At 45.8% G+C, this 24,916-nt stretch overlaps 1 protein-coding gene and 1 non-coding gene across 2 annotated transcripts; both read right to left on the bottom strand.

The window, feature by feature from the left end:
• Window positions 1-261: 261 nt before the first annotated feature.
• On the bottom strand, window positions 262-334 carry TRNAK-CUU. The gene has a single exon. It is a non-coding gene; the product is annotated as a tRNA-Lys (tRNA).
• A 431-nt stretch (window positions 335-765) lies between these two features.
• On the bottom strand, window positions 766-3,237 carry LOC119301456 (U-box domain-containing protein 19-like). Its single transcript, XM_037578418.1, has one exon. It carries the CDS (start codon window positions 3,150-3,152, stop codon window positions 1,047-1,049), a length of 2,106 nt encoding a protein of 701 aa, XP_037434315.1. The 5' UTR covers window positions 3,153-3,237; the 3' UTR covers window positions 766-1,046.
• Between the last annotated feature and the right edge of the window lie 21,679 nt (window positions 3,238-24,916).

Genomic DNA, 24,916 nt, shown 5'->3' with positions numbered 1-24,916 from the left:
CTAGCTCCTCGTCTGCTGCTTCTATTCTTCTTCTTTTTTTGGAACGAAGACGCACGAAGCTGCTTCTATTCTTTGACAAAAAGCTCGTCGCTTGCGTATTACTCAAACCATCTGCTCAGTTGTAACGATACTGTAAACATCGTTGTGGTAGAATGATTAGCCCGCAGAATGGAGCACTGTACCAAAAAAAGAAAAAAGAAAAACAGAAACCATGAATGAAAGGAAAGTTCAAAATAGGAGACAAAACGGAAAATCAACCAGCGCCCACCGTGGGGCTCGAACCCACGACCACAAGGTTAAGAGCCTTGCGCTCTACCAACTGAGCTAGACGGGCTGAGTGTGCAAAATGAAATTTATGCGTTTCTAACATCACAAACGCCTTCACTATCTAGCGCAAGCCCACTATGGAGTAGAGTTCTTTAAATTGGACAATGAGTCCATACTTCATTTCGCCACAGACTATTTAGATTCGCACGAAAGTCATACTAGCTACAAGGGAGACCTTTCTTGTGGAAAAGAAACGTACAAAGAAATTTTTGTGTGCTTGAGCTGTTCCAATCAGAACGACTGCTGGGGTGTGAACTGTGAAGGCCGAAAAGACACGGCAACTGGATCAGCTCATAATCAAAACCTCTACCAAACTATTCTGTAATACTGCAATCATGTAAGTGCAGTCCAGGTTTTCATTTTCGAGCGAGAAAGTTTCAGTCGCCACCAAATCTTTTTTTCCCACAACTATCTTCTTCCATTTATGCACTCAAATCATCAGAGAGAACACACAATCCAATTCCACACAGATATGTACAACAAAGGTGTTACAAACTGCAACTCTAATCTGTGTATGTATACACGTGTATAGCAATAGCGGCGTAGTATAACAAAAGGAATGGTGGGGAGGAACAAAATTCAATCTCAGCTCTTCTAAAACTCGAGCTGAGACTGAGATCGAGAGCAAAAATGGTCACGAATCCATCACGCTGTACGATGTACTGTGCTTACTTGGGACTAGCTAGCTAGGAGAAGGGGACGGCTCGTCGCGCGCGGCGCTATAGCACGAGCCGAACGAAACGGTCGCCGGCGTTCGGTGTAGGCACCGGCAGCGGCACCGGCGATGACGACGGCCTGGTCAGCTCGTAATGCCGGTGGATCATGCTGATCAGCGACCGCGCCTTCTTGCAGGTCGCCGGGCTGCCGTCGGCGACGAGCGAGTGCAGCGACCCCATCAGCCCCGGCATCCGGCCCAGCAGGGCGACCACCTTCTCGCCGCCGTGCCGGCACAGCATGACCAGCAACCCCACGCAGTGGTCCTTCCCGGAACGAGAGGCCGACGCGGCGAGGAACTCGACGAGGCGGGCGACTAGGCCCGCCCGCGCGAGCACGGCCTGTGCGCCCGCCGGCTGCTCGGCGATCCTCGCCAGCAGCGAGACGGTGTCGCAGGCGAGGTCGCCGTCGCGGTCGCTGGAAAGGAGGCCAGCAAGCACCACCACGGCGCCGGCGGCAACGGCTTTGGCGTGGTTGCTCGGGGATTGGAGCAGACCGTAGAGGCTGACCATGGCGTTCTTCCGGCCTCGGTGCGCGCCCTCCTTGATGAGCCGCACTAGCGTCGGTATGGCCTCCGGGAACCGGCCAATCTCCTCGGCGTACTCGGCGTTCGACGAGAGGTAGAAGAGAATGGCCACGGCGTTCTGCTGCGTCTCGGCCTTGGAGCCGACGTTGACGATGTCGACCACGAGGCCGATGCCTCCTGCCTCGACGAGCGCCGTCCGGCCACCGGGGTGCTTGGAGAGGTTGAGTAGGGACGCCACGGCATTGTCCTGCACGGACGCGTCCATGCAGGACAGGAGGCACAGCAACCACGGTACGGCATTGGCCTCCACGAAGAGCGCCCGGTAGAACACGCTGTGCTTGGAGAGCTTGCGGGCCTCGGACGTCGCCTTCCTACGCTCCTCCGTCGACCCCGTCGAGAACTGCGCCACGATGTAGCTAATGGCGAGCCGCGCGGCGCCGGTGGCCGACGGACTGAATGTAGCGGCTGAGCCGTCAGCGTCGCCGTGGTGGTGCCTGGAGCCCGTCTCGGGAAGCGAGACGCCGTTGCTGAGCAGCATCCGCTCGATGATCCCGCACAGCGCGGCGTTCGGCACGAGGTCGGCGGTGCGGAGCTTCTCGCCGGTGACTGGGCACGTGCGGCACCCGGCCTTCATCCACCGTGTGATGGACGCGCGGTCGTATGTCTGGCCGGTGGACACGGTCACCGGGTCGGTCATGAGTTCCAGTGTGATCGGGCACTGCAGCGCCTCCGGTCTGATCCACTCCGGGCACGTCGCCGGTCGCGCCGCCGTCGCATCCGACTGCTTCGAGTCAATGTGATCGAACAGCACCACGCGGCAGTACACTAGGAACGCCATCAGATTGTTGAGGAGGACCACCGCGCTGCTGTTCTCGTCGCCGGCGTCGAACCGCGCGGAGAGCTCGCCATCTAGGAAAGCGATCTCCTCGGAGCACTGGAACCAGCTTTCGACCCTGATCCGGCGGAGCACCCGCATCACATCATCCGCCTCCGGCGCGACGCCCATCTTAAAGGTATCCATGATAGACCGTATGCTCCGCACTGCTAGTTTGTCGCCGGCGTCAGGCCGCACCACCGCGCGCCACGCCTGATCCGATACCAGCCGCCCGAGCTCCCCCGACTCAACGGATGCACCGACGATGCTCGTCGGCAGCACATCCATGGCCGCCGCGACGGATCCCAGACACAACCTGAGCTCAGACGCTATGAGTTCAGCGTTCACGAGCACCCACAGGCGGCCCCCTCGACGCGCGCAGTCCGTGAGCAGGAACCTCATCTTCTGCATGGCGACGTGCAGCTCCGTGAGACCGACCACGGCGGAGTGCGACAGCGTCGCCGCAGCATCCTGGATCTCCTCGAGGAAAGCGAGGAGGAGGCCGGCGAGGCGCACTGCTTGGTGGGTGCCGCGGCGGAGCACGGGGAAGGCGCTGGCCTCGCCGGCCCTGCGGCTCGCCACGTCGGCAGTGAGCGAAACTAGGGAGGCGAGGAGCGGCTCCGGCGCGATGCCCTCGCACGGGCAGACCGCGGGGAGAGCAAGCGGCCGCCGGCGTTTCGGCTGGCTCCGTGGCGGCGGCGGGGCCGGCATCGCTGATGAACCGACCGGTGTAGTGGTGCGCTTGGATTAAGGGAAGCAGTGGGCGCACAAAATGGAGTAAGCCCAAGAGAGGTTGAGAGGTGGACGGTAAGTAATTCCTAGTGAGAGGATACCAAGAGGCGCGTACTTATAGAGGAGGCCGAACACGTGTTACCAGACAGGGAGCACTGCTTCCCTTAATCCAAGCGTGGGATGCGGACGCGTGGCAGGATCGACACGTGGAGCCCGATGGCACCAGTGGATAGGAACGCGAGAAAGCGAGATGAGAAGCGGCATGGCAGCTTCTTCGTCCGTAGCTCCATGATGATGATGATGCACCTATATCACTATTATATTGGACTTTCTTATTACGGATTTGTGCTATGGCTTTGAGCCTCTGATGCATGCATGTCCGGATTGATAGACTGCCGACGGGGCTGGCGAGTGAGACGAGGGCATGTGTGGTGCGGTACGTGAGCACGTACATGGGATGGGATGCAATCTTTATGTTCAGACGAACAAAAGTTTTTGAGGGACAAACGAGCAAAAGTAAGATGGATTCCTTGAACTTGGTTACAAGTAACCTGGCTTTGTGAACGAGGAAGAGTTGAAACTTAGAAGCAAACCCTCTTCATCGGGGCGGGCGGCCTTGGTCGGCCGGGCAACCTCGTTTGGTCTACGCAACCGACGCATGCAGCAGAAGGAGGAAGATGGTACAGTCGTGCTCGTTTCGCCATGGTCATGGTCCATTTGGTCATGGAGATCGTAAGCTGCTCTCGGGTAGACGTACGTGCGGCCTGGCCCCACCAGGCCGCTCCGTGCACACCTGGCATAGAGTATGTCGCGTGCGACGCATTGCAGCCTTCGACCCGCCAGCCGCCAAGCGGATATACATATGACTTTGGGCGACGGCTGGGCCCACCTGGCCGACATAGAAGCCGCGAGGCAGCTCGCCGGCGAGCACCGAGCAGCGATCGACCACACGGTCATCCCATGGCCTCACCAAAGCCTGGAGATTCGCGCGTGCGCTCTACTCCGTCGCCTACTGGACGGGAAGGACGCGCGATTAGCAGGCTACACTAAGTAAGTTGTTAATCGGTAGTAATCCGCTATTAGGCGACGTGGACACGAGTTGATTAGTTTATTTGGTAACCTGGCGTGGAAGATCCGCCTACGTGTCGGGCGTGGGGACACGCGTTGAGTCTTGATTGTGCCAAACTTTGTGCCGCAACTGGATACATACGTCCAGGAGGCTGCGGGCGGACTTGCAGTGCAGCAGCCATTAACGGCGGTCCCACACGGCAGCACGATTGATTTTGTCAAGATCCTTGGGGTCGGTCCCGTGGAAGCGGTCAAGCGCAGAGGACGGAGTGCGTCCCTGTCAGACGTGGCCAAGGGGACAGGATACGGTTTGGCGCCTCACTGATCCGCAACTGCGTATACTATCTGACCAACAAACTCCTCGTCGATATTTTTTATTTGGTTTGTGGAATAGCTTATCAATGCCGCATAATTAGGTCTTGTTACTGCAAACCAATATGTGTTTGGATGGTTACGAGGGCGGTGGAATTTCCAGCCCATCAGGGTTTAAATCTTATATTTGACATTGGTGCTCGTATTATTCTGAATATATTATTTGTGACAACTTTGTTAATCTGAGAATGATATGTCGGCCCATTCCGAAGCAGCACAAAGGTTGTGGAGGAGCAACTCCACCTTGCTGCTACAATGTGTACAACACGAGTGTTGAAGGAACAGTTTCAATGTGCTGCGCTGGATATCGCTCTAGAGGCGAATGTAGGCGGATAGGGCAGCAAGAGTTCAATCCAGAACTCCTAGGGCACAAGATCTACTCGAAGATCATAGATAAGAACAATAAGTTTAATTATAGGTAGGGGTACATAGTCTGGGTACAAAGTGGAGGTGAGGACATTTATTTATAGGGCTTTGGGAAGCCTTCGCATACTTCTATTTATAGTTGGAATACTCTAGTAAACATTATGTAAGTTTCACCATTCTACTCATAGCTACTCACAACTAAAAGATTTTAGAAAACAGTAGGTAGGATAGAAAAGAAAAGGAAAGAAATACTACACTAGAGTGGAAGCATCTAGAAGTAGCCAAACAAATCTGGCATGTGTTTTCTTTCTTCTCATCTAGTGTTCCTCATCATTCTCCCCTGGTTGTTTGGAACTCTCCTTCGAGTTATTTGCATAGAGCGCTTCTTCTGGATGGTAGAGAGTCAAATCCGCAACATTGAAAGTGTTGGAGATACCCATATCGCTTGGAAGATCTATCACATAAGCATTATCATTTATCTTCCTCACGATAGAGAAGGGTCCATACCTTCGCTGCCTAAGTTTCCCTTTAACACCTAAAGGCAGCCTCTCTTTTCGGAGGTAGACCATCACCTTATCACCGGCTTGGAATGATTTTGGCCTCCTTTTGCAATCAGCAAGTCGTTTATATTTTTGATTTTGTGCTTTCAAAGAACCGTGAATCTCTTCAAATAACTCGGTGTAATTATCAGCAAACGACAATGCTGATTTTGAGTTTTTCCTTGATGGTAGCTTCACCAGGTCCACCACATGTGATGGAACTTTAGTGTAGACAATGGAAAAAGGGCTCCTTCCTGTGGATCTATGCTTGGAGTTATTGTAGAAGAATTCTGCAAGAGATAAAGCCAAATCCCATTGTCTCTTTCTTTCTCCACAAATGCAACGGATCAGATTACCCAAAAACTTGTTCGCCACTTCCATTTGTCCATATGTTTGTGGATGAGCAGTGCTAGAAAATTTCAATTCAGTGTTGAATTGCTTCCACAAAGTGAGCCAAAATGCAGCAAGAAACTTGCTATCACGGTCTAAGACAATGGACCTTGGAACTCCATGAAGTGTAACCACTTCTCGAAAGAATAGGTTTGCCACATGATGAGCATCCGTTGTCTTACGGCATGGGATGAAATGAGCCATCTTAGAGAATCTATCCACGACCACAAATACATCATCACTTCCTTGTCTTGTTCTTGGCAAGCCCAAGACGAAGTCCATAGAAATGTCCTCCCATGGAGCAACAGGAACAGGCAAAGGCATGTATAACCCTGTGTTCTGGACTTTGCCTTTGCAGGTCCGACTTACGGGGCACCGTTGAACGAACTTTCCAGCATCTCTCTTTAGTTGTGGCCAAAAGTAGCGAGCTTCCAGGTTAGCGATAGTCTTGTCCTGTCCAACATGGCCACTAAGATCACTTGAATGAAGGTCTCTAACCAGCTTGTCACGTAGAGAACTTCTTGGAATGCACAAACGATCATTTTTAAAGAGATATCCATCTTGCATCAAATAGTCATCACCTAATGGTTGGCCCCTTGCGTGCTTTACTCAAACATGGCCAAAGTCTTCGTCACCCTCATACAACTCCTTTATTTGATCCATGCCCGGAAGTTCAGCTTCAAAAGAAGTCAAGAGGCATGCACGACGACTCAAAGCATCGGCTACTCTGTTAGTTATTCCAGATTTATGCACGATGAGATAGTTAAACCTCTCCAGATATGCTGCTCATCTTGCTAGCATGCGGTCAACATGCTTTTGATTTCTAAAATGCTTCAAGGATTGATGGTCACTATAAACAATGAACTCTTTAGGCAGCAAATAGACTTCCCAAGTTTTCAACGCTCTGAAAACACCACATAATTCTTGCTGATAGGTACCCCATTTATGTGTAGCTTCACTTAACTTCTCAATAAAGAAAGCAATGGGCTTCCTTTCTTGAGATAGGACAGCTCCAATGCCCACTCCACTTGCATCACACTCCAACTCAAAAGTCTTGTTGAAATTGGGTAGTACCAAGACAGGAGCTTGTGATAGCTTTTGTTTAATCTCATTGAAGCTAGCTTCAGCTGCTTCTGCCCATTGGAACTTTCCTTTCTTCAAACACTTGGTAATTGGTGCCATGATAGTGCTGAAATTCTTCACAGCGCCTATAGAAAGTTGCAAGGCCATGAAAGCTTTCTTAGAAATGGTCTTCGGAGTTGGCCATTCTCGGATTGCTTCAACCTTAGAATCATCAACACGAATGCTGTCACATGTTATGACGAATCCTAGGAAAAGAAGTTGTGTTTGCAGGAAAACACATTTCTTCAAGTTGACGTAGAGCTCATTTTCCTTTAGTACTTCTAGCACCTTCCGAATGTGATCAAAGTGTTCATCCTCATCCTTGCTATAGGTCAAGATGTCATCGAAATAGACCACAACAAAGTGGGATAAGAAGGGTCTAAGGACTTGATTCATTAAGTGCATAAAGGTACTTGGTGCATTTGAGAGTCCAAATGGCATGACTAGCCATTCAAACAACCCTTCCTTTGTCTTGAAGGCGGTCTTCCATTCATCCCCGGGTCTTATACGGATTTGATGATATCCACTTCTTAAATCTAGCTTTGTGAACACTCTTGCTCCACTAAGCTGATCCAACATATCGTCCAGACGGGGAAAACGGAATCTATACCTTACGGTGATCTTGTTAACGGCTCTACTGTCTGTACACATGCACCAAGATCCATCTTTCTTAGGCGCGAGCAGGGCTGGTACAACACATGGGCTAATACTTTCTTGAATGTGCCCCTTTTGCAGCAATTCCTCCACTTTCTCCTTCAATATATCATGCTCCTTTGGGCTCATTCGATAGTGTGGAAGACTAGGAAGACTTGCTGCTACAATGTGTACAGCACAAGTGTTGAAGGAACAACTTCAATGTGCTGCGCTAGATATTGCTCTAGAGGCGAATGTAGGCGGATAGGGCAACAAGAGTTCAATCCAGAACTCCTAGGGCACAAGATCTACTCGAAGATCATAGATAGGAACAACAAGTTCTATTATAGGTAGGGGTACATAGTCTGGGTACAAGTAGAGGTGAGGACCTCTATTTATAGGGCTTTGGGAAGCCTTCGCATACTTCTACTTATAGCTGGAATACTCTAGAAAACATTATGTAAGTTTCACCATTCTACTCATAGCTACTCACAACTAAAAGATTTTAGAAAACAGTAGGTAGTATAGAAAAGAAAAGGAAAGAAATACTACACTAGAGTGGAAACATCTAGAAGTAGCCAAAAAGATCTGGCATGTGCTTTCTTTCTTCTCATCTAGTGTTCCTCATCATTCTCCCCTGGTTGTTTGGAACTCACCCTCGAGTTATCTTCATAGAGCGCTTCTTCTGGATGGTAGAGAGTCAAGTCCGCAACATTGAAAGTGTTGGAGATACCCATATCGCTTGGAAGATCTATCACATAAGCATTATCATTTATCTTCCTCACGATAGAGAAGGGTCCATACCTTCGCTGCCTAAGTTTCCCTTTAACACCTAAAGGCAGCCTCTCTTTTTGGAGGTAGACCATCACCTTATCACCGGCTTGGAATGATTTTGGCCTCCTTTTGCAATCAGCAAGTCGTTTATATTTCTGATTTTGTGCTTTCAAAGAACCGTGAATCTCTTCAAATAACTCGGTGTAATTATCAGCAAAGGACAATGCTGATTTTGAGTTTTCCCTTGCTGGTAGCTTCACCAGGTCCACCACATGTGATGGAACTTTAGTGTAGACAATGAAAAAAGGGCTCCTTCCTGTGGATCTATGCTTGGAGTTATTGTAGAAAAATTCTGCAAGAGATAAAGCCAAATCCCATTGTCCCTTTCTTTCTCCACAAATGCAACGGATCAGATTACCCAAAAACTTGTTCGCCACTTCCGTTTGTCCATCTGTTTGTGGATGAGCAGTGCTAGAAAATTTCAATTCAGTGTTGAATTGCTTCCACAAAGTGAGCCAAAATGCAGCAAGAAACTTGCTATCACGGTCTGAGACAATGGACCTGGGAACTCCATGAAGTCTTGACCATATCACATCACAACATGCCCTGCAAAAACAAGTTAGACGTCCTCTACTTTGTTGTTGCAAGTTTTACGTGGCTGCTACGGGCTTAGCAAGAACTGTTCTTACCTACGCATCAAAACCACAACGATAGTTTGTCAAGTTAGTGCTGTTTTAACCTTCGCAAGGACCGGGCATAGCCACACTTGGTTCAACTAAAGTTGGAGAAACTGACACCCGCCAGCCACCTGTGTGCAAAGCACGTCGGTAGAACCAGTCTCGCGTAAGCGTACACGTAATGTCGGTCCGGGCCGCTTCATCCAACAATACCACCGAACCAAAGTATGACATGCTGGTAAGCAGTATGACTTATATCGCCCACAACTCACTTGTGTTCTACTCGTGCACAACATCAACGCATAAAACCTAGGCTCGGATGCCACTGTTGGGGAACGTAGTAATTTCAAAAAAAATCCTACGCACACGCAAGATCATGGTGATGCATAGTAATGAGAGGGGAGAGTGTTGTCTACGTACCCTCGTAGACCGGCAACGGAAGTGTTGACACAACGTAGAGGAAGTAGTCATACGTCTTCCCGATCCAAGTACCGAACGTACGGCACCTCCGAGTTCTGCACACGTTCAACTCGGTGACGTCCCTCGAGTTCTGATCCAGAAAAACGTTGAGGGAGAGTTTCGTCAGCATGACGGCGTGATGATGGTGATGATGTTCTACCGACGCAGGGCTTCGCCTAAGCACCGCTACGATATGCCCGAGGTGGAATATGGTGGAAGGGGGCACCGCACACGGCTAAGGAACGATCACGAGGATCAACTTGTGTGTCATGGGGTGCCCCCTTGCCTCAGTATATAAAGGAGGGAGAGGGGGAGGTGCGGCCGGCCCTATGTGTGCACCTGGAGGAGTCCTACTCCAACTGGGAGTAGGACTCCCCCTCTTGCCTTGTTGGAAAAGGAAGGAGGAAGGGAGAAAGAGGAAAGGGGGGCACCCCCCCTCCTTGTCCTATTCGGACTAGGGGGGGGGGAGGGGGCGCGCGGACTGCCCTGGCGGGCCCTCCTCTTCTCCCTTATGGCCCATGTAGGCCCAATAACCCCCGGGGGGGTCCGGTAACCCCCCGGTACTCCGGTAAAATCCCGATTTCACCCGGAACATTTCCGATATCCAAATATAGGCTTCCAATATATCAATATTTATGTCTCGACCATTTCGAGACTCCTCGTCATGTCCGTGATCACATCCGGGACTCCGAACAACCTTCGGTACATCAAAACACAAAAACCCTAATTACGATCGTCACCGAACTTTAAGCGTGCGGACCCTACGGGTTCGAGAACTATGTAGACATGACCGAGACACGTCTCCGGTCAATAACGAATAGCGGAACCTGGATGCTCATATTGGCTCCTACATATTCTACAAAGATCTTTATCGGTCAGACCGCATAACAACATACGTTGTTCCCTTTGTCATCGGTATGTTACTTGCCCGAGATTCGATCGTCGGTATCTCAATACCTAGTTCAATCTCGTTACCGGCAAGTCTCTTTACTCATTCCGTAATACATCATCCTGCAACTAACTTATTAGTTGCAATGCTTGCAAGGCTTGAGTGATGTGCATTACCGAGAGGTCCCAGAGATACCTCTCCGACAATCGAAGTGACAAATCCTAATCTCGAAATACGCCAACCCAACAAGTACCTTCGGAGACACCTGTAGAGCACCTTTATAATCACCCAGTTATGTTGTGACATTTGGTAGCACACAAAGTGTTCCTCCGGTAAACGGGAGTTGCATAATCTCATAGTCATAGGAACATGTATAAGTTATGAAGAAAGCAATAGCAACAAACTAAACGATCAAGTTCTAAGCTAACGGAATGGGTCAAGTCAATCACATCATTCTCCTAATGATGTGATCCTGTTAATCAAATGACAACTCATGTCTATGGTTAGGAAACATAACCATCTTTGATTAACGAGCTAGTCAAGTAGAGGCATACTAGTGACTCTCTGTTTTTGTCTATGTATTCACACATGTATTATGTTTCCGGTTAATACAATTCTAGCATGAATAATAAACATTTATCATGATATAAGGAAATAAATAATAACTTTATTATTGCCTCTAGGGCATATTTCCTTCAGTCTCCCACTTGCACTAGAGTCAATAATCTAGATTACACGGTAATGATTCTAACACCCATGGAGCCTTGGTGCTGATCATGTTTTGCTCGTGGAAGAGGCTTAGTCAGCGGGTCTGCAACATTCAGATCCGTATGTATCTTTCAAATTTCTATGTCTCCCACTTGGACTAAATCCCGAATGGAATTGAAGCATCTCTTGATGTGTTTGGTTCTCTTGTGAAATCTGGATTCCTTCGCCAAGGCAATTGCACCAGTATTGTCACAAAAGATTTTCATTGGACCCGATGCACTAGGTATGACACCTAGATCGGATATGAACTCCTTCATCTAGACTCCTTCATTTGCTGCTTCCGAAGAAGCTATGTGCTCTGCTTCACATGTAGATCCCGCCATGACGCTTTGTTTAGAACTGCATCAACTGACAGCTCCACCGTTCAGTAAAAACACGTATCCGGTTTGCGATTTAGAATCGTCCGGATCAGTGTCAAAGCTTGCATCAACGTAATCATTTATGATGAGCTCTTTGTCACCTCCATATACAAGAAACATATCCTTAGTCCTTTTCAGGTATTTCAAGATGTTCTTGACCGCTGTCCAGTGATCCACACCTGGATTACTTTGGTACCTCCCTGCTAGACTTATAGCAAGGCACACATCAGGTCTGGTACACAGCATTGCATACGTGATAGAGCCTATGGCTGAAGCATAGGGAACATCTTTCATTTTCTCTCTATCTTCTGCAGTGTTCGGACATTGAGTCTTGCTCAACTTCACACCTTGTAACACAGGCAAGAACCCTTTCTTTGCTTGATCCATTTTGAACTTCTTCAAAACCTTGTCAAGGTATGTGCTTTGTGAAAGTCCAATTAAGCATCTTGATCTATCTCTATAGATCTTAATGCCCAATATGTAAGCAGCTTCACCAAGGTCTTTCATTGAAAAACTCTTATTCAAGTATCCCTTTATGCTATCCAGAAATTCTATATCATTTCGAATCAATAATATGTCATCCACATATAATATCAGAAATGCTACAGAGCTCCCACTCACTTTCTTGTAAATACAAGCTTCTCCAAAAGTCTGTACAAAACCAAATGCTTTGATCACACTATCAAAGCGTTTATTCCAACTCCGAGAGGCTTGCACCAGTCCATAAATGGATCGCTGGAGCTTGCACACTTTGTTAGCTCCCTTTGGATCGACAAAACCTTCTAGTTGCATCATATACAACTCTTCTTCCAGAAATCCATTCAGGAATGCAGTTTTGACATCCATTTGCCAAATTTCATAATCATAAAATGCGGCAATTGCTAACATGATTCGGACAGACTTAAGCATCGCTACGGGTGAGAAGGTCTCATCGTAGTCAATCCCTTGAACTTGTCGAAAACCTTTTGCAACAAGTCAAGCTTTGTAAACAGTAACATTACCGTCAGCGTTAGTCTTCTTCTTGAAGATCCATTTATTCTCAATTGCTTGCCGATCGACGGGCAAGTCAACCAAAGTCCACACTTTGTTCTCATACATGGATCCCATCTCAGATTTCATGGCTTCTAGCCATTTTGCGGAATCTGGGCTCACCATCACTTCTTCATAGTTCGTAGGTTCATCATGATCTAGTAGCATGATTTCTAGAACAGGATTACCGTACCACTCTGGTGCGGATCTTACTCTGGTTGATCTACGAGGTTCGGTAGTAACTTGATCTGAAGTTTCATGATCATTATCATTAGCTTCATCACTAATTGGTGTAGGTGTCACAGAAACCAGTTTCTGTGATGTACTACTTTCCAATAAGGGAGCAGGTACAGTTACCTCATCAAGTTCTACTTTTATCCCACTCACTTCTTTCGAGAGAAACTCCTTCTCTAGCAAAACTCCGAATTTAGCAACAAAAGTTTTGCCTTCGGATCTGTGATAGAAGGTGTACCCAACAGTCTCCTTTGGGTATCCTATGAAGACACATTTCTCCGATTTGGGTTCGAGCTTATCAGGTTGAAGCTTTTTCACATAAGCATCGCAACCCCAAACTTTCAGAAACGACAACTTTGGTTTCTTGCCAAACCACAGTTCATAAGGCGTCGTCTCAACGGATTTCGATGGTGTCCTATTTAACGTGAATGCAGCCGTCTCTAAAGCATAACCCCACAACGATAATGGTAAATCAGTAAGAGACATCATAGATCGCACCATATCTAATAAAGTACGATTACGACGTTCGGACACACCATTACGTTGTGGTGTTCCGAGTGGCGTGAGTTGTGAAACTATTCCGCATTGTTTCAAATGTAGACCAAAATCGTAACTCAAATATTCTCCTCCACGATCAGATCGTAGAAACTTTATTTTCCTGTTACGATGATTTTCAACTTCACTCTGAAATTCTTTGAACTTTTCAAATGTTTCAGACTTATGTTTCATTAAGTAGATATACCCATATCTACTTAAATCATCTGTGAAGGTGAGAAAATAACGATATCCGCCACGAGCCTCAACATTCATTGGACCATATACATCTGTATGTATGATTTCCAACAAATCCGTTGCTCTCTCCATAGTACCGGAGAACGGCGTTTTAGTCATCTTACCCATGGGGCACGGTTCGCAAGTACCAAGTGATTCATAATCAAGTAGTTCCAAAAGTCCATCAGTATGGAGTTTCTTCATGCGCTTTACACCGATATGACCTAAACGGCAGTGCCACAAATAAGTTGCACTATCATTATCAACTCCGCATCTTTTGATTTCAACATTATGAATATGTGTATCACTACTATCGAGATTCATCAAAAATAGACCACTCTTCAAGGGTGCATGGCCATAAAAGATATTACTCATATAAATAGAACAACCATTATTCTCTGATTTAAATGAATAACCGTCTGCATCAAACAAGATCCAGATATAATGTTCATGCTCAACGCTGGCACCAAATAACAATTATTTAGGTCTAATACTAATCCCGAAGGTAGATGTAGAGGTAGCGTGCCGACCGCGATCACATCGACTTTGGAACCATTTCCCACGCGCATCGTCACCTCGTCCTTAGCCAATCTTCGCTTAATCCGTAGCCCCTGTTTCGAGTTGCAAATGTTAGCAACAAAACCAGTATCAAATACCCAGGTGCTACTGCGAGCATTAGTAAGGTACACATCAATAACATGTATATCACATATACCTTTTTTCACTTTGCCATCCTTCTTATCCGCCAAATACTTGGGGTAGTTCCGCTTCCAGTGACCAGTCTGCTTGCAGTAGAAGCACTCAGTCTCAGTCTTAGGTCCAGACTTGGGTTTCTTCTCCTGAGCAGCAACTTGTTTGTTGTTCTTCTTGAAGTTCCCTTTCTTCTTCCCTTTTCCCTTTTTCTTGAAACTGGTGCTCTTATTGACCATCAACACTTGATGCTCCTTCTTGATTTCTACCTCCGCGGCTTTTAGCATCGCGAAGAGCTCAGGAATAGTTTTATTCATCCCTTGCATATTATAGTTCATCACGAAGCTTTTGTAGCTTGGTGGCAGTGATTGAAGAACTCTGTCAATGACACTATCAACAGGAAGATTAACCCCCAGTTGAGTCAAGTGATTATGATACCCAGACATTTTGAGTATATGTTCACTGACAGAACTATTCTCCTCCATCTTGCAGCTATAGAACTTATTGGAGACTTCATATCTCTCAATCCGGGCATTTGCTTGAAATATTAACTTCAACTCCTGGAACATCTCATATGCTCCATGACGTTAAAAACGTCGTTGAAGACCCGGTTCTAAGCCGTAAAGCATGGCACACTGAACTATCAAGTAGTCATCAGCTTTGCTCTGCCAGACGTTCATAACATCTGGTGTCGCTCCTGCAGCAGGCTTGGCACTTAGCAGTGCTTCCATGACGTAATTCTTCTGTGCAGCAATGAGGATAATCCTCAAGTTACGGACCCAGTCCGTGTAATTGCTACCATCATCTTTCAATTTTGCTTTCTCAAGGAACGCATTAAAATTCAATGAAACAACAACACGAGCCATCTATCTACAATCAAACATAGACAAGCAAGATACTATCAGGTACTAAGTTCATGATAAATTTAAGTTCAATTAATCATATTACTTAAGAACTCCCACTTAGAAGATATCCCTCTAATCCTCTAAGTGATCACGTGATCCAAATCAACTAAACCATGTCCGATCATCACGTGAGATGGAGTAGTATCAATGGTGAACATCAATATGTTGATCATATCTACTATATGATTCACGCTCGACCTTTCGGTCTCCGTGTTCCGAGGCCATATCTGTTATATGCTAGGCTCATCAAGTTAAACCTGAGTATTCCGCGTGTGCAACTATGTTGCACCCACTGTATTTGAACGTAGAGCCTATCACACCCGATTATCACGTGGTGTCTCAGCACGAAGAACTTTTGCAATGGTGCATACTGAGGGAGAACACTTATACTTTGATAATTTAGTGGGGGGTCATCTTATAATGCTACCGTCAATCAAAGCAAGATAAAATGCATAAAAGATAAACATCACATGCAATCAATATAAGTGATATGATATGGCCATCATCATCTTGTGCTTGTGATCTCCATCTCTGAAGCACCTTCATGATCACCATCGTCACCGGCGCGACACCTTGATCACCATCGTAGCATCATTGTCGTCTCGCCAATCTTATGCTTCCATGACTATCGCTACCGCTTAGTGATAAAGTAAAGCATTACAGCGCAATTGCATTGCATACAATAAAGCGACAACCATATGGCTCCTGCCAATTGCCGATAACTCAGTTACAAAACATGATCATCTCATACAATAAAATTTAGCATCATGTCTTGACCATATCACATCACAACATGCCCTGCAAAAACAAGTTAGACGTCCTCTACTTTTTTATTGCAAGTTTTACGTGGCTGCTACGGGCTTAGCAAGAACCGTTCTTACCTACACATCAAAACCACAACGATGGTTTGTCAAGTTGGTGTTGTTTTAACCTTCGCAAGGACCGAGCGTAGCCACACTTGGTTCAACTAAAGTTGGAGAAACTGACACCCGCCATCCACCTGTGTGCAAAGCACATCGGTAGAACCAGTCTCGCGTAAGTGTACGCGTAATGTCGGTCCGGGCCGCTTCATCCAACAATACCGCCGAACCAAAGTATGACATGCTGGTAAGCTGTATGACTTATATCGCCCACAACTCACTTGTGTTCTACTCGTGCACAACATCAACGCATAAAACCTAGGCTCGGATGCCACTGTTGGGGAACATAGTAATTTCAAAAAAAAATCCTACACACACGCAAGATCATGGTGATGCATAGCAACAAGAGGGGAGAGTGTTGTCTACGTACCCTCGTAGACCGGCAACGGAAATGTTGACACAACGTAGAGGAAGTAGTCGTACGTCTTCCCGATCCAAGTACCGAACGTACGGCACCTCCGAGTTCTGCACACGTTCAACTTGGTGATGTCCCTCGAGTTCCGATCCAGAAAAACGTTGAGGGAGAGTTTTGTCAGCATGATGGCATGATGATGGTGATGATGTTCTACCGACGCAGGGCTTCGCCTAAGCACCACTACGATATGACCGAGGTGGAATATGGTGGAAGGGGGCACCGCACACGGCTAAGGAATGATCACGAGGATCAACTTGTGTGTCATGGGGTGCCCCCTTGCCTCAGTATATAAAGGAGGGAGAGGGGGAGGTGCGGCCGGCCCTATGGGTGCGCCTGGAGGAGTCCTACTCCAACCGGGAGTAGGATTCCCCCCTCTTGCCTTGTTGGAAAAGGAAGGAGGAAGGGAGAAAGAGGAAAGGGGGGCGCCGCACCCCCCCCCTTCCTTGTCCTATTCAGACTAGGGGGGAGGGGGCGCGCGGCCTGCCCTGGCTGGCCCTCCTCTTCTCCCTTATGGCCCATGTAGGCCCAATAACCCCCCGGGGGTTCCGGTAACCCCCGGTACTCCGGTAAAATCCCGATTTCACCAGGAACGTTTCTGATATCCAAATATAGGCTTCCAATATATCAACCTTTATGTCTCAACCATTTCGAGACTCCTCGTCTTGTCCGTGATCACATCCGGGACTCCGAACAACCTTCGGTACATCAAAACACAAAAACCCTAATTACGATCGTCACCGAACTTTAAGCGTGCGGACCCTACGAGTTCGAGAACTATGTAGACATGATCGAGACACGTCTCCAGTCAATAACCAATAGCGGAACCTGGATGCTCATATTGGCTCCTACATATTCTACGAAGATCTTTATCGGCCAGACCGCATAACAACATACGTTGTTCCCTTTGTCATCGGTATGTTACTTTCCCGAGATTCGATCGTCGGTATCTCAATACCTAGTTCAATCTCGTTACCGGCAAGTCTCTTTACTCGTTCCATAATACATCATCCTGCAACTAACTTATTAGTTGCAATGCTTGCAAGGCTTGAGTGATGTGCATTACCGAGAGGGCCCAGAGATACCTCTCCGACAATCGGAGTGACAAAACCTAATCTCAAAATACGCCAACCCAACAAGTACCTTCAGAGACACCTGTAGAGCACCTTTATAATCACCCAGTTACGTTGTGACGTTTGGTAGCACACAAAGTGTTCCTCCGGTAAACGGGAGTTGCATAATCTCATAGTCATAGGAACATGTATAAGTTATGAAGAAAGCAATAGCAACAAACTAAACGATCAAGTGCTAAGCTAACGGAATGGGTCAAGTCAATCACATCATTCTCCTAATGATGTGATCCCGTTAATCAAATGACAACTCATGTCTATGGTTAGGAAACATAACCATCTTTGATTAATGAGCTAGTCAAGTAGAGGCATACTAGTGACTCTCTGTTTTTGTCTATGTATTCACACATTTATTATGTTTCCGGTTAATACAATTCTAGCATGAATAATAAACATTTATCATGATATAAGGAAATAAATAATAACTTTATTATTGCCTCTAGGGCATATTTCCTTCACACCATTCTACTCATAGCTACTCACAACTAAAAGATTTTATAAAACAGTAGGTAGGATAGAAAAGGAAAGGAAAGAAATACTACACTAGAGTGGAAGCATCTAGAAGTAGCCAAACAGATCTAGCATGTGTTTTCTTTCTTCTCATCTAGTGTTCCTCATCATTCTCCCCTGGTTGTTTGGAACTCGCCCTCGAGTTATCTTCATAGAGCGCTTCTTCTGGATGGTAGAGAGTCAAGTCCGCAACATTGAAAGTGTTGGACATACCCATATCGCTTGGAAGATCTATCACATAAGCATTATCATTTATCTTCCTCACGATAGAGATGGGTCCATACCTTCGCTGCCTAAGTTTCCCTTTAACACCTAAAGGCAGCCTTTCTTTTCGGAGGTAGACCATCACCTTATCACCGGCTTGGAATGAGTTTGGCCTCCTTTTGCAATCAGCAAGTCGTTTATATTTCTGATTTTGTGCTTTCAAAGAACCGCGAATCTCTTCAAATAACTCGGTGTAATTATCAGCAAAGGACAATGCTGATTTTGAGTTTTCCCTTGATGGTAGCTTCACCAGGTCCACCACATGTGATGGAACTTTAGTGTAGACAATGGAAAAAGGGCTCCTTCCTATGGATCTATGCTTGGAGTTATTGTAGAAGAATTCTGCAAGAGATAAAGCCAAATCCCATTGTCCCTTTCTTTCTCCACAAATGCAACGGATCAGATTACCCAAAAATTTGTTCGCCACTTCCGTTTGTCCATATGTTTGTGGATGAGCAGTGCTAGAAAATTTCAATTCAGTGTTGAATTGCTTCCACAAAGTGAGCCAAAATGCAGCAAGAAACTTGCTATCACGGTCTGAGACAATGGACCTTGGAACTCCATGAAGTCTAACCACTTCTCGAAAGAATAGGTTTGCCACATGATGAGCATCCGTTGTCTTGCGGCATGGGATGAAATGAGCCATCTTAGAGAATCTATCCACGACCACAAATACAACATCACTTCCTTGTCTTCTTCTTGGCAAGCCCAAGACGAAGTCCATAGAAATGTCCTCCCATGGAGCAACAGGAACAGGCAAAGGCATGTATAACCCTGTGTTCTGGACTTTGCCTTTGCAGGTCCGACATACGGGGCACCGTTGAACGAACTTTCCAGCATCTCTCTTTAGTTGTGGCCAAAAGTAGCGAGCTTCCAGGTTGGCAATAGTCTTGTCCCGTCCAACATGGCCTCTAAGATCACTTGAATGAAGGTCTCTAACCAGCTTGTCACGTAGAGAACTTCTTGGAATGCACAAACGATCATTTTTAAAGAGATATCCATCTTGCATCAAATAGTCATCACCTAATGGTCGGCCCCTTGCGTGCCTTACCCAAACATGGCCAAAGTCTTCGTCACCCTCATACAACTCCTTTATTTGATCCACGCCCGGAAGTTCAGCTTCAAAAGAAGTCAAGAGGCATGCACGACGACTCAAAGCATCGACCACTCTGTTAGTTATTCCAGATTTATGCATGATGAGATAGTTAAACCTCTCCAGATATGCTGCTCATCTTGCTAGCATGCGGTCAACATGCTTTTGATTTCTAAAATGCTTCAAGGATTGATGGTCACTATAAATAATGAACTCTTTAGGCAGCAAATAGACTTCCCAAGTTTTCAACGCTCTGAAAGCAGCACATAATTCTTGCTGATAGGTACTCCATTTATGTCTAGCTTCACTTAACTTCTCACTAAAGAAAGCAATGGGCTTCCTTTCTTGAGATAGGACAACACCAATGCCCACTCCACTTGCATCACACTCCAACTCAAAAGTCTTGTTAAAATCAGGTAGTACCAAGACAGGAGCTTGCGATAGCTCTGTTTAATCTCATTGAAGCTAGCTTCAGCTTCTTCTGCCCATTGGAACTTTCCTTTCTTCAAACACTCAGTAATTAGTGCCATGATAGTGCTGAAATTCTTCACAGCGCCTATAGAAAGTTGCAAGGCCATGAAAGCTTTCTCAGAAATGGTCTTCGGAGTTGGCCATTCTTGGATTGCTTCAACCTTAGAATCATCAACACGAATGCTGTCACATGTTATGACGAATCCTAGGAAAAGAAGTTGTGTTTGCAGGAAAACACATTTCTTCAAGTTGACGTAGAGCTCATTTTCCCTTATTACTTCTAGCACCTTCCGAATGTGATCAAAGTGTTCATCCTCATCCTTGCTATAGATCAAGATGTCATCGAAATAGACCACAACAAAGTGGGATAAGGAGGGTCTAAGGACTTGATTCATTAAGTGCATAAAGGTACTTGGTGCATTTGAGAGTCCAAATTGCATGACTAGCCATTCAAACAACCCTTCCTTTGTCTTGAAGGCGGTCTTCCATTCATCCCCGGGTCTTATACGAATTTGATGATATCCACTTCTTAAATCTAGCTTTGTGAACACTCTTGCTCCACTAAGCTGATCCAACATATCATCCAGACGGGGAATAGGGAATCTATACCTTACGGTGATCTTGTTAACGACTCTACTGTCCGTACACATGCGCCAAGATCCATCTTTCTTAGGCGCGAGCAGGGCTGGTACAACACATGGGCTAATACTTTCTCGAATGTGCCCCTTTTGCAGCAATTCCTCCACTTTCTCCTTCAATATATCATGCTCCTTTGGGGTCATTCGATAGTGTGGAAGACTAGGAAGACTTGCTGCTACAATGTGTACAACACAAGTGTTGAAGGAACAGCTTCAATGTGCTGCACTAGATATCGCTCTAGAGGCGAATGTAGGCGGATAGGGCAGCAAGAGTTCAATCCAAAACTCCTAGGGCACAAGATCTACTCGAAGATCATAGATAGGAACAACAAGTTCTATTATAGGTAGGGGTACATAGTCTGGGTACAAGTAGAGGTGAGGACCTCTATTTATAGGGCTTTGGGAAGCCTTCGCATACTTCTACTTATAGTTGGAATACTATAGAAAACATTATGTAAGTTTCACCATTCTACTCATAGCTACTCACAACTAAAAGATTTTAGAAAACAGTAGGTAGGATAGAAAAGGAAAGGAAAGAAATACTACACTAGAGTGGAAGCATCTAGAAGTAGCCAAACAGATCTGGCATGTGTTTTCTTTCTTCTCATCTAGTGTTCCTTGTCATTCTCCCCTGGTTGTTTGGAACTCGCCCTCGAGTTATCTTCATAGAGCGCTTCTTCTGGATGGTAGAGAGTCAAGTCCGCAACATTGAAAGTGTTGGAGATACCCATATCGCTTAGAAGATCTATCACATAAGCGTTATTATTTATCTTCCTCATGTTAGAGAAGGGTCCATAACTTCGCTTCCTAAGTTTCCCTTTAACACCTAAAGGCAACCTCTCTTTTCGGAGGTAGACCATCACCTTATCACCGGCTTGGAATGATTTTGGCCTCCTTTTGCAATCAGCAAGTCATTTATATTTCTGATTTTGTGCTTTCAAAGAACTGTGAATCTCTTCAAATAACTCGGTGTAATTATCAACAAAGGACAATGCTGATTTTGAGTTTTCTCTTGATGGTAGCTTCACCAGGTCCACCACATGTGATGGAACTTTAGTGTAGACAATGGAAAAAGGGCTCCTTCCTGTGGATCTATGCTTGGAGTTATTGTAGAAGAATTCTTCAAGAGATAAAGCCAAATCCCATTGTCCCTTTCTTTCTCCACAAATGCAACGGATCAGATTACCCAAAAACTTGTTCGCCACTTCCATTTGTCCATATGTTTGTGGATGAGCAGTGCTAGAAAATTTCAATTCAGTGTTGAATTGCTTCCACAAAGTGAGCCAAAATGCAGCAAGAAACTTGCTATCATGGTCTGAGACAATGGACCTTGGAACTCCATGAAGTCTAACCACTTCTCGAAAAAATAGGTTTGCCACATGATGAGCATTCGTTGTCTTGCGGCATGGGATGAAATGAGCCATCTTAGAGAATCTATCCACGACCACAAATATAGCATCACTTCCTTGTCTTGTTCTTGGCAAGCCCAAGACGAAGTCCACAGAAATGTCCTCCCATGGAGCAACAGGAACAGGCAAAGGCATGTATAACCCTGTGTTCTGGACTTTGCCTTTGCAGGTCCGACATACGGGGCACCGTTGAACGAACTTTCCAGCATCTCTCTTTAGTTGTGGCCAAAAGTAGCGAGCTTCCAGGTTAGCGATAGTCTTGTCCCGTCCAACATGGCCTCTAAGATCACTTGAATGAAGGTCTCTAACCAGCTTGTCACATAGAGAACTTCTTGGAATGCACAAATGATCATTTTTAAAGAGATATCCATCTTGCATCAAATAGTCATCACCTAATGGTCGGCCCCTTGCGTGCCTTACCCAAACATGGCCAAAGTCTTCGTCACCCTCATACAACTCCTTTATTTGATCCATGCCCGGAAGTTCAGCTTCAAAAGAAGTCAAGAGGCATGCACGACGACTCAAAGCATCGGCCACTCTGTTAGTTATTCCAGATTTATGCATGATGAGATAGTTAAACCTCTCCAGATATGCTGCTCATCTTGCTAGCATGCGGTCAACATGCTTTTGATTTCTAAAATGCTTCAAGGATTGATGGTCACTATAAACAATGAACTCTTTAGGCAGCAAATAGACTTCCCAAGTTTTCAACACTCTGAAAGCAGCACATAATTCTTGCTGATAGGTACTCCATTTATGTCTAGCTTCACTTAACTTCTCACTAAAGAAAGCAATGGGCTTCCTTTCTTGAGATAGGACAACACCAATGCCCACTCCACTTGCGTCACACTCCAACTCAAAAGTCTTGTTAAAATCAGGTAGTACCAAGACAAGAGCTTGTGATAGCTTTTGTTTAATCTCATTGAAGCTAGCTTCAGCTTCTTCTACCCATTGGAACTTTCCTTTCTTCAAACACTCGGTAATTGGTGCCATGATAGTGCTGAAATTCTTCACAGCGCCTATAGAAAGTTGCAAGGCCATGAAAGCTTTCTCAGAAATGGTCTTCGGAGTTGGCCATTCTTGGATTGCTTCAACCTTAGAATCATCAACACGAATGCCGTCACGTGTTATGACGAATCCTAGGAAAAGAAGTTGTGTTTGCAGGAAAACACATTTCTTCAAGTTGACGTAGAGCTCATTTTCCCTTATTACTTCTAGCACCTTCCGAATGTGATCAAAGTGTTCATCCTCATCCTTGCTATAGATCAAGATGTCATCGAAATAGACCACAACAAAGTGGGATAAGAAGGGTCTAAGGACTTGATTCATTAAGTGCATAAAGGTACTTGGTGCATTTGAGAATCCAAATGGCATGACTAGCCATTCAAACAACCCTTCCTTTGTCTTGAAGGTGGTCTTCCATTCATCCCCGGGTCTTATACGGATTTGATGATATCCACTTCTTAAATCTAGCTTTGTGAACACTCTTGCTCCACTAAGCTGATCCAACATATCATCCAGACGGGGAATAGGGAATCTATACCTTACAGTGATCTTGTTAACGGCTCTACTGTCCGTACACATGCACCAAGATCCATCTTTCTTAGGCGCGAGCAGGGCTGGTACAACACATGGGCTAATACTTTCTCGAATGTGCCCCTTTTGCAACAATTCCCCCACTTTCTCCTTCAATATATCATACTCCTTTGGGCTCATTCGATAGTGTGGAAGACTAGGAAGGCTTGCTCCCGGAATTATGTCAATTCTATGTTGAATTCCTCTAATCGGTGGAAAGCCATGTGGCTCCCCAAGTATGTTCTGAAATTCTGCCAATAAACCACATACCTTTGCTGGAATTTCAACAGTCAGGTGCTCTTCTCCCTTTACAACAAGTGCAGCACACAAATCTGCCTCCTTCAAGTCTTCCATAAACTCATGAGAGGTATGTGAGATAGTTAACATAGTTTTCCCCTCCTCCTTAGAGGTATTACCTTCGGTTTTGTTTGGTAGGACAATGATCTTTCTCTTGTTCCAAATGAAAGAGTAAGAATTTTCCTTGCCCTTGTGTGTAGTATCCACATCAAATTGCCAAGGCCTCCCAAGAAGAACATGGCTGGCATCCATGTCAACCACATCACACAACACATTTGAGCGATAATGCTTACCCAAAGAAAGTGGCACGTTGCATTGTTTGGTGATCCTCATATTCACTCCTTTCTTGATCCACCCAATAATGTAGGGATTTGGATGATCATGGGTTTCAAGCTTTAAATGGTCCACCAACTTCGTGGAGATAAGATTCTCGTAGTTGCAACTATCAATCACTAGTTTGCATACCTTTCCATTCACCGTGCATTTGCTCTCAAATATTTTCTTTCGTTGTGTGTCATCGAGTTGTGGTGTGGAACATAGGACACACTGGATCACACATACCACCTCTTCACCTTCTTCTTGATAAACCTCTTGTCCGTCTACATCTTCAGATTCATATTCTTTCTCATCGCTTTCACCATCATGGATAGTCGTGTTAAAAAATTTCCTTAGTGGGCAACCGCTGGATATGTGTCCCTCTCTACCACATTTATAGCACTTTGGGCCTTCATTGCCTTACCCTTGCCTCTAATTTGCTTCAGGATGGGCTGTTTTGTCTTTGGTGGAGTGGTCTTCTCTTCCACTCTATTAGGTTCGTTCCTAGATGAGCCTTTGGTATGAGGATATGGAGCCTTAGTTGTCTTTCTCATCCTCACAAACCTCTCAGCCTTTAAGTCTAGAGCTTGTGCTTGATCAATGGACCAGATTTGTTGAATCATCAACGATCTTGAATAGCATCATTGAGACCATTGATGTACCT

This window comes from Triticum dicoccoides, chromosome 5A (assembly GCF_002162155.2).
Source record: "Triticum dicoccoides isolate Atlit2015 ecotype Zavitan chromosome 5A, WEW_v2.0, whole genome shotgun sequence".
Taxonomy (NCBI): domain Eukaryota; kingdom Viridiplantae; phylum Streptophyta; class Magnoliopsida; order Poales; family Poaceae; genus Triticum; species Triticum dicoccoides.
This window is presented reverse-complemented; position numbering and strand designations above follow the sequence as displayed.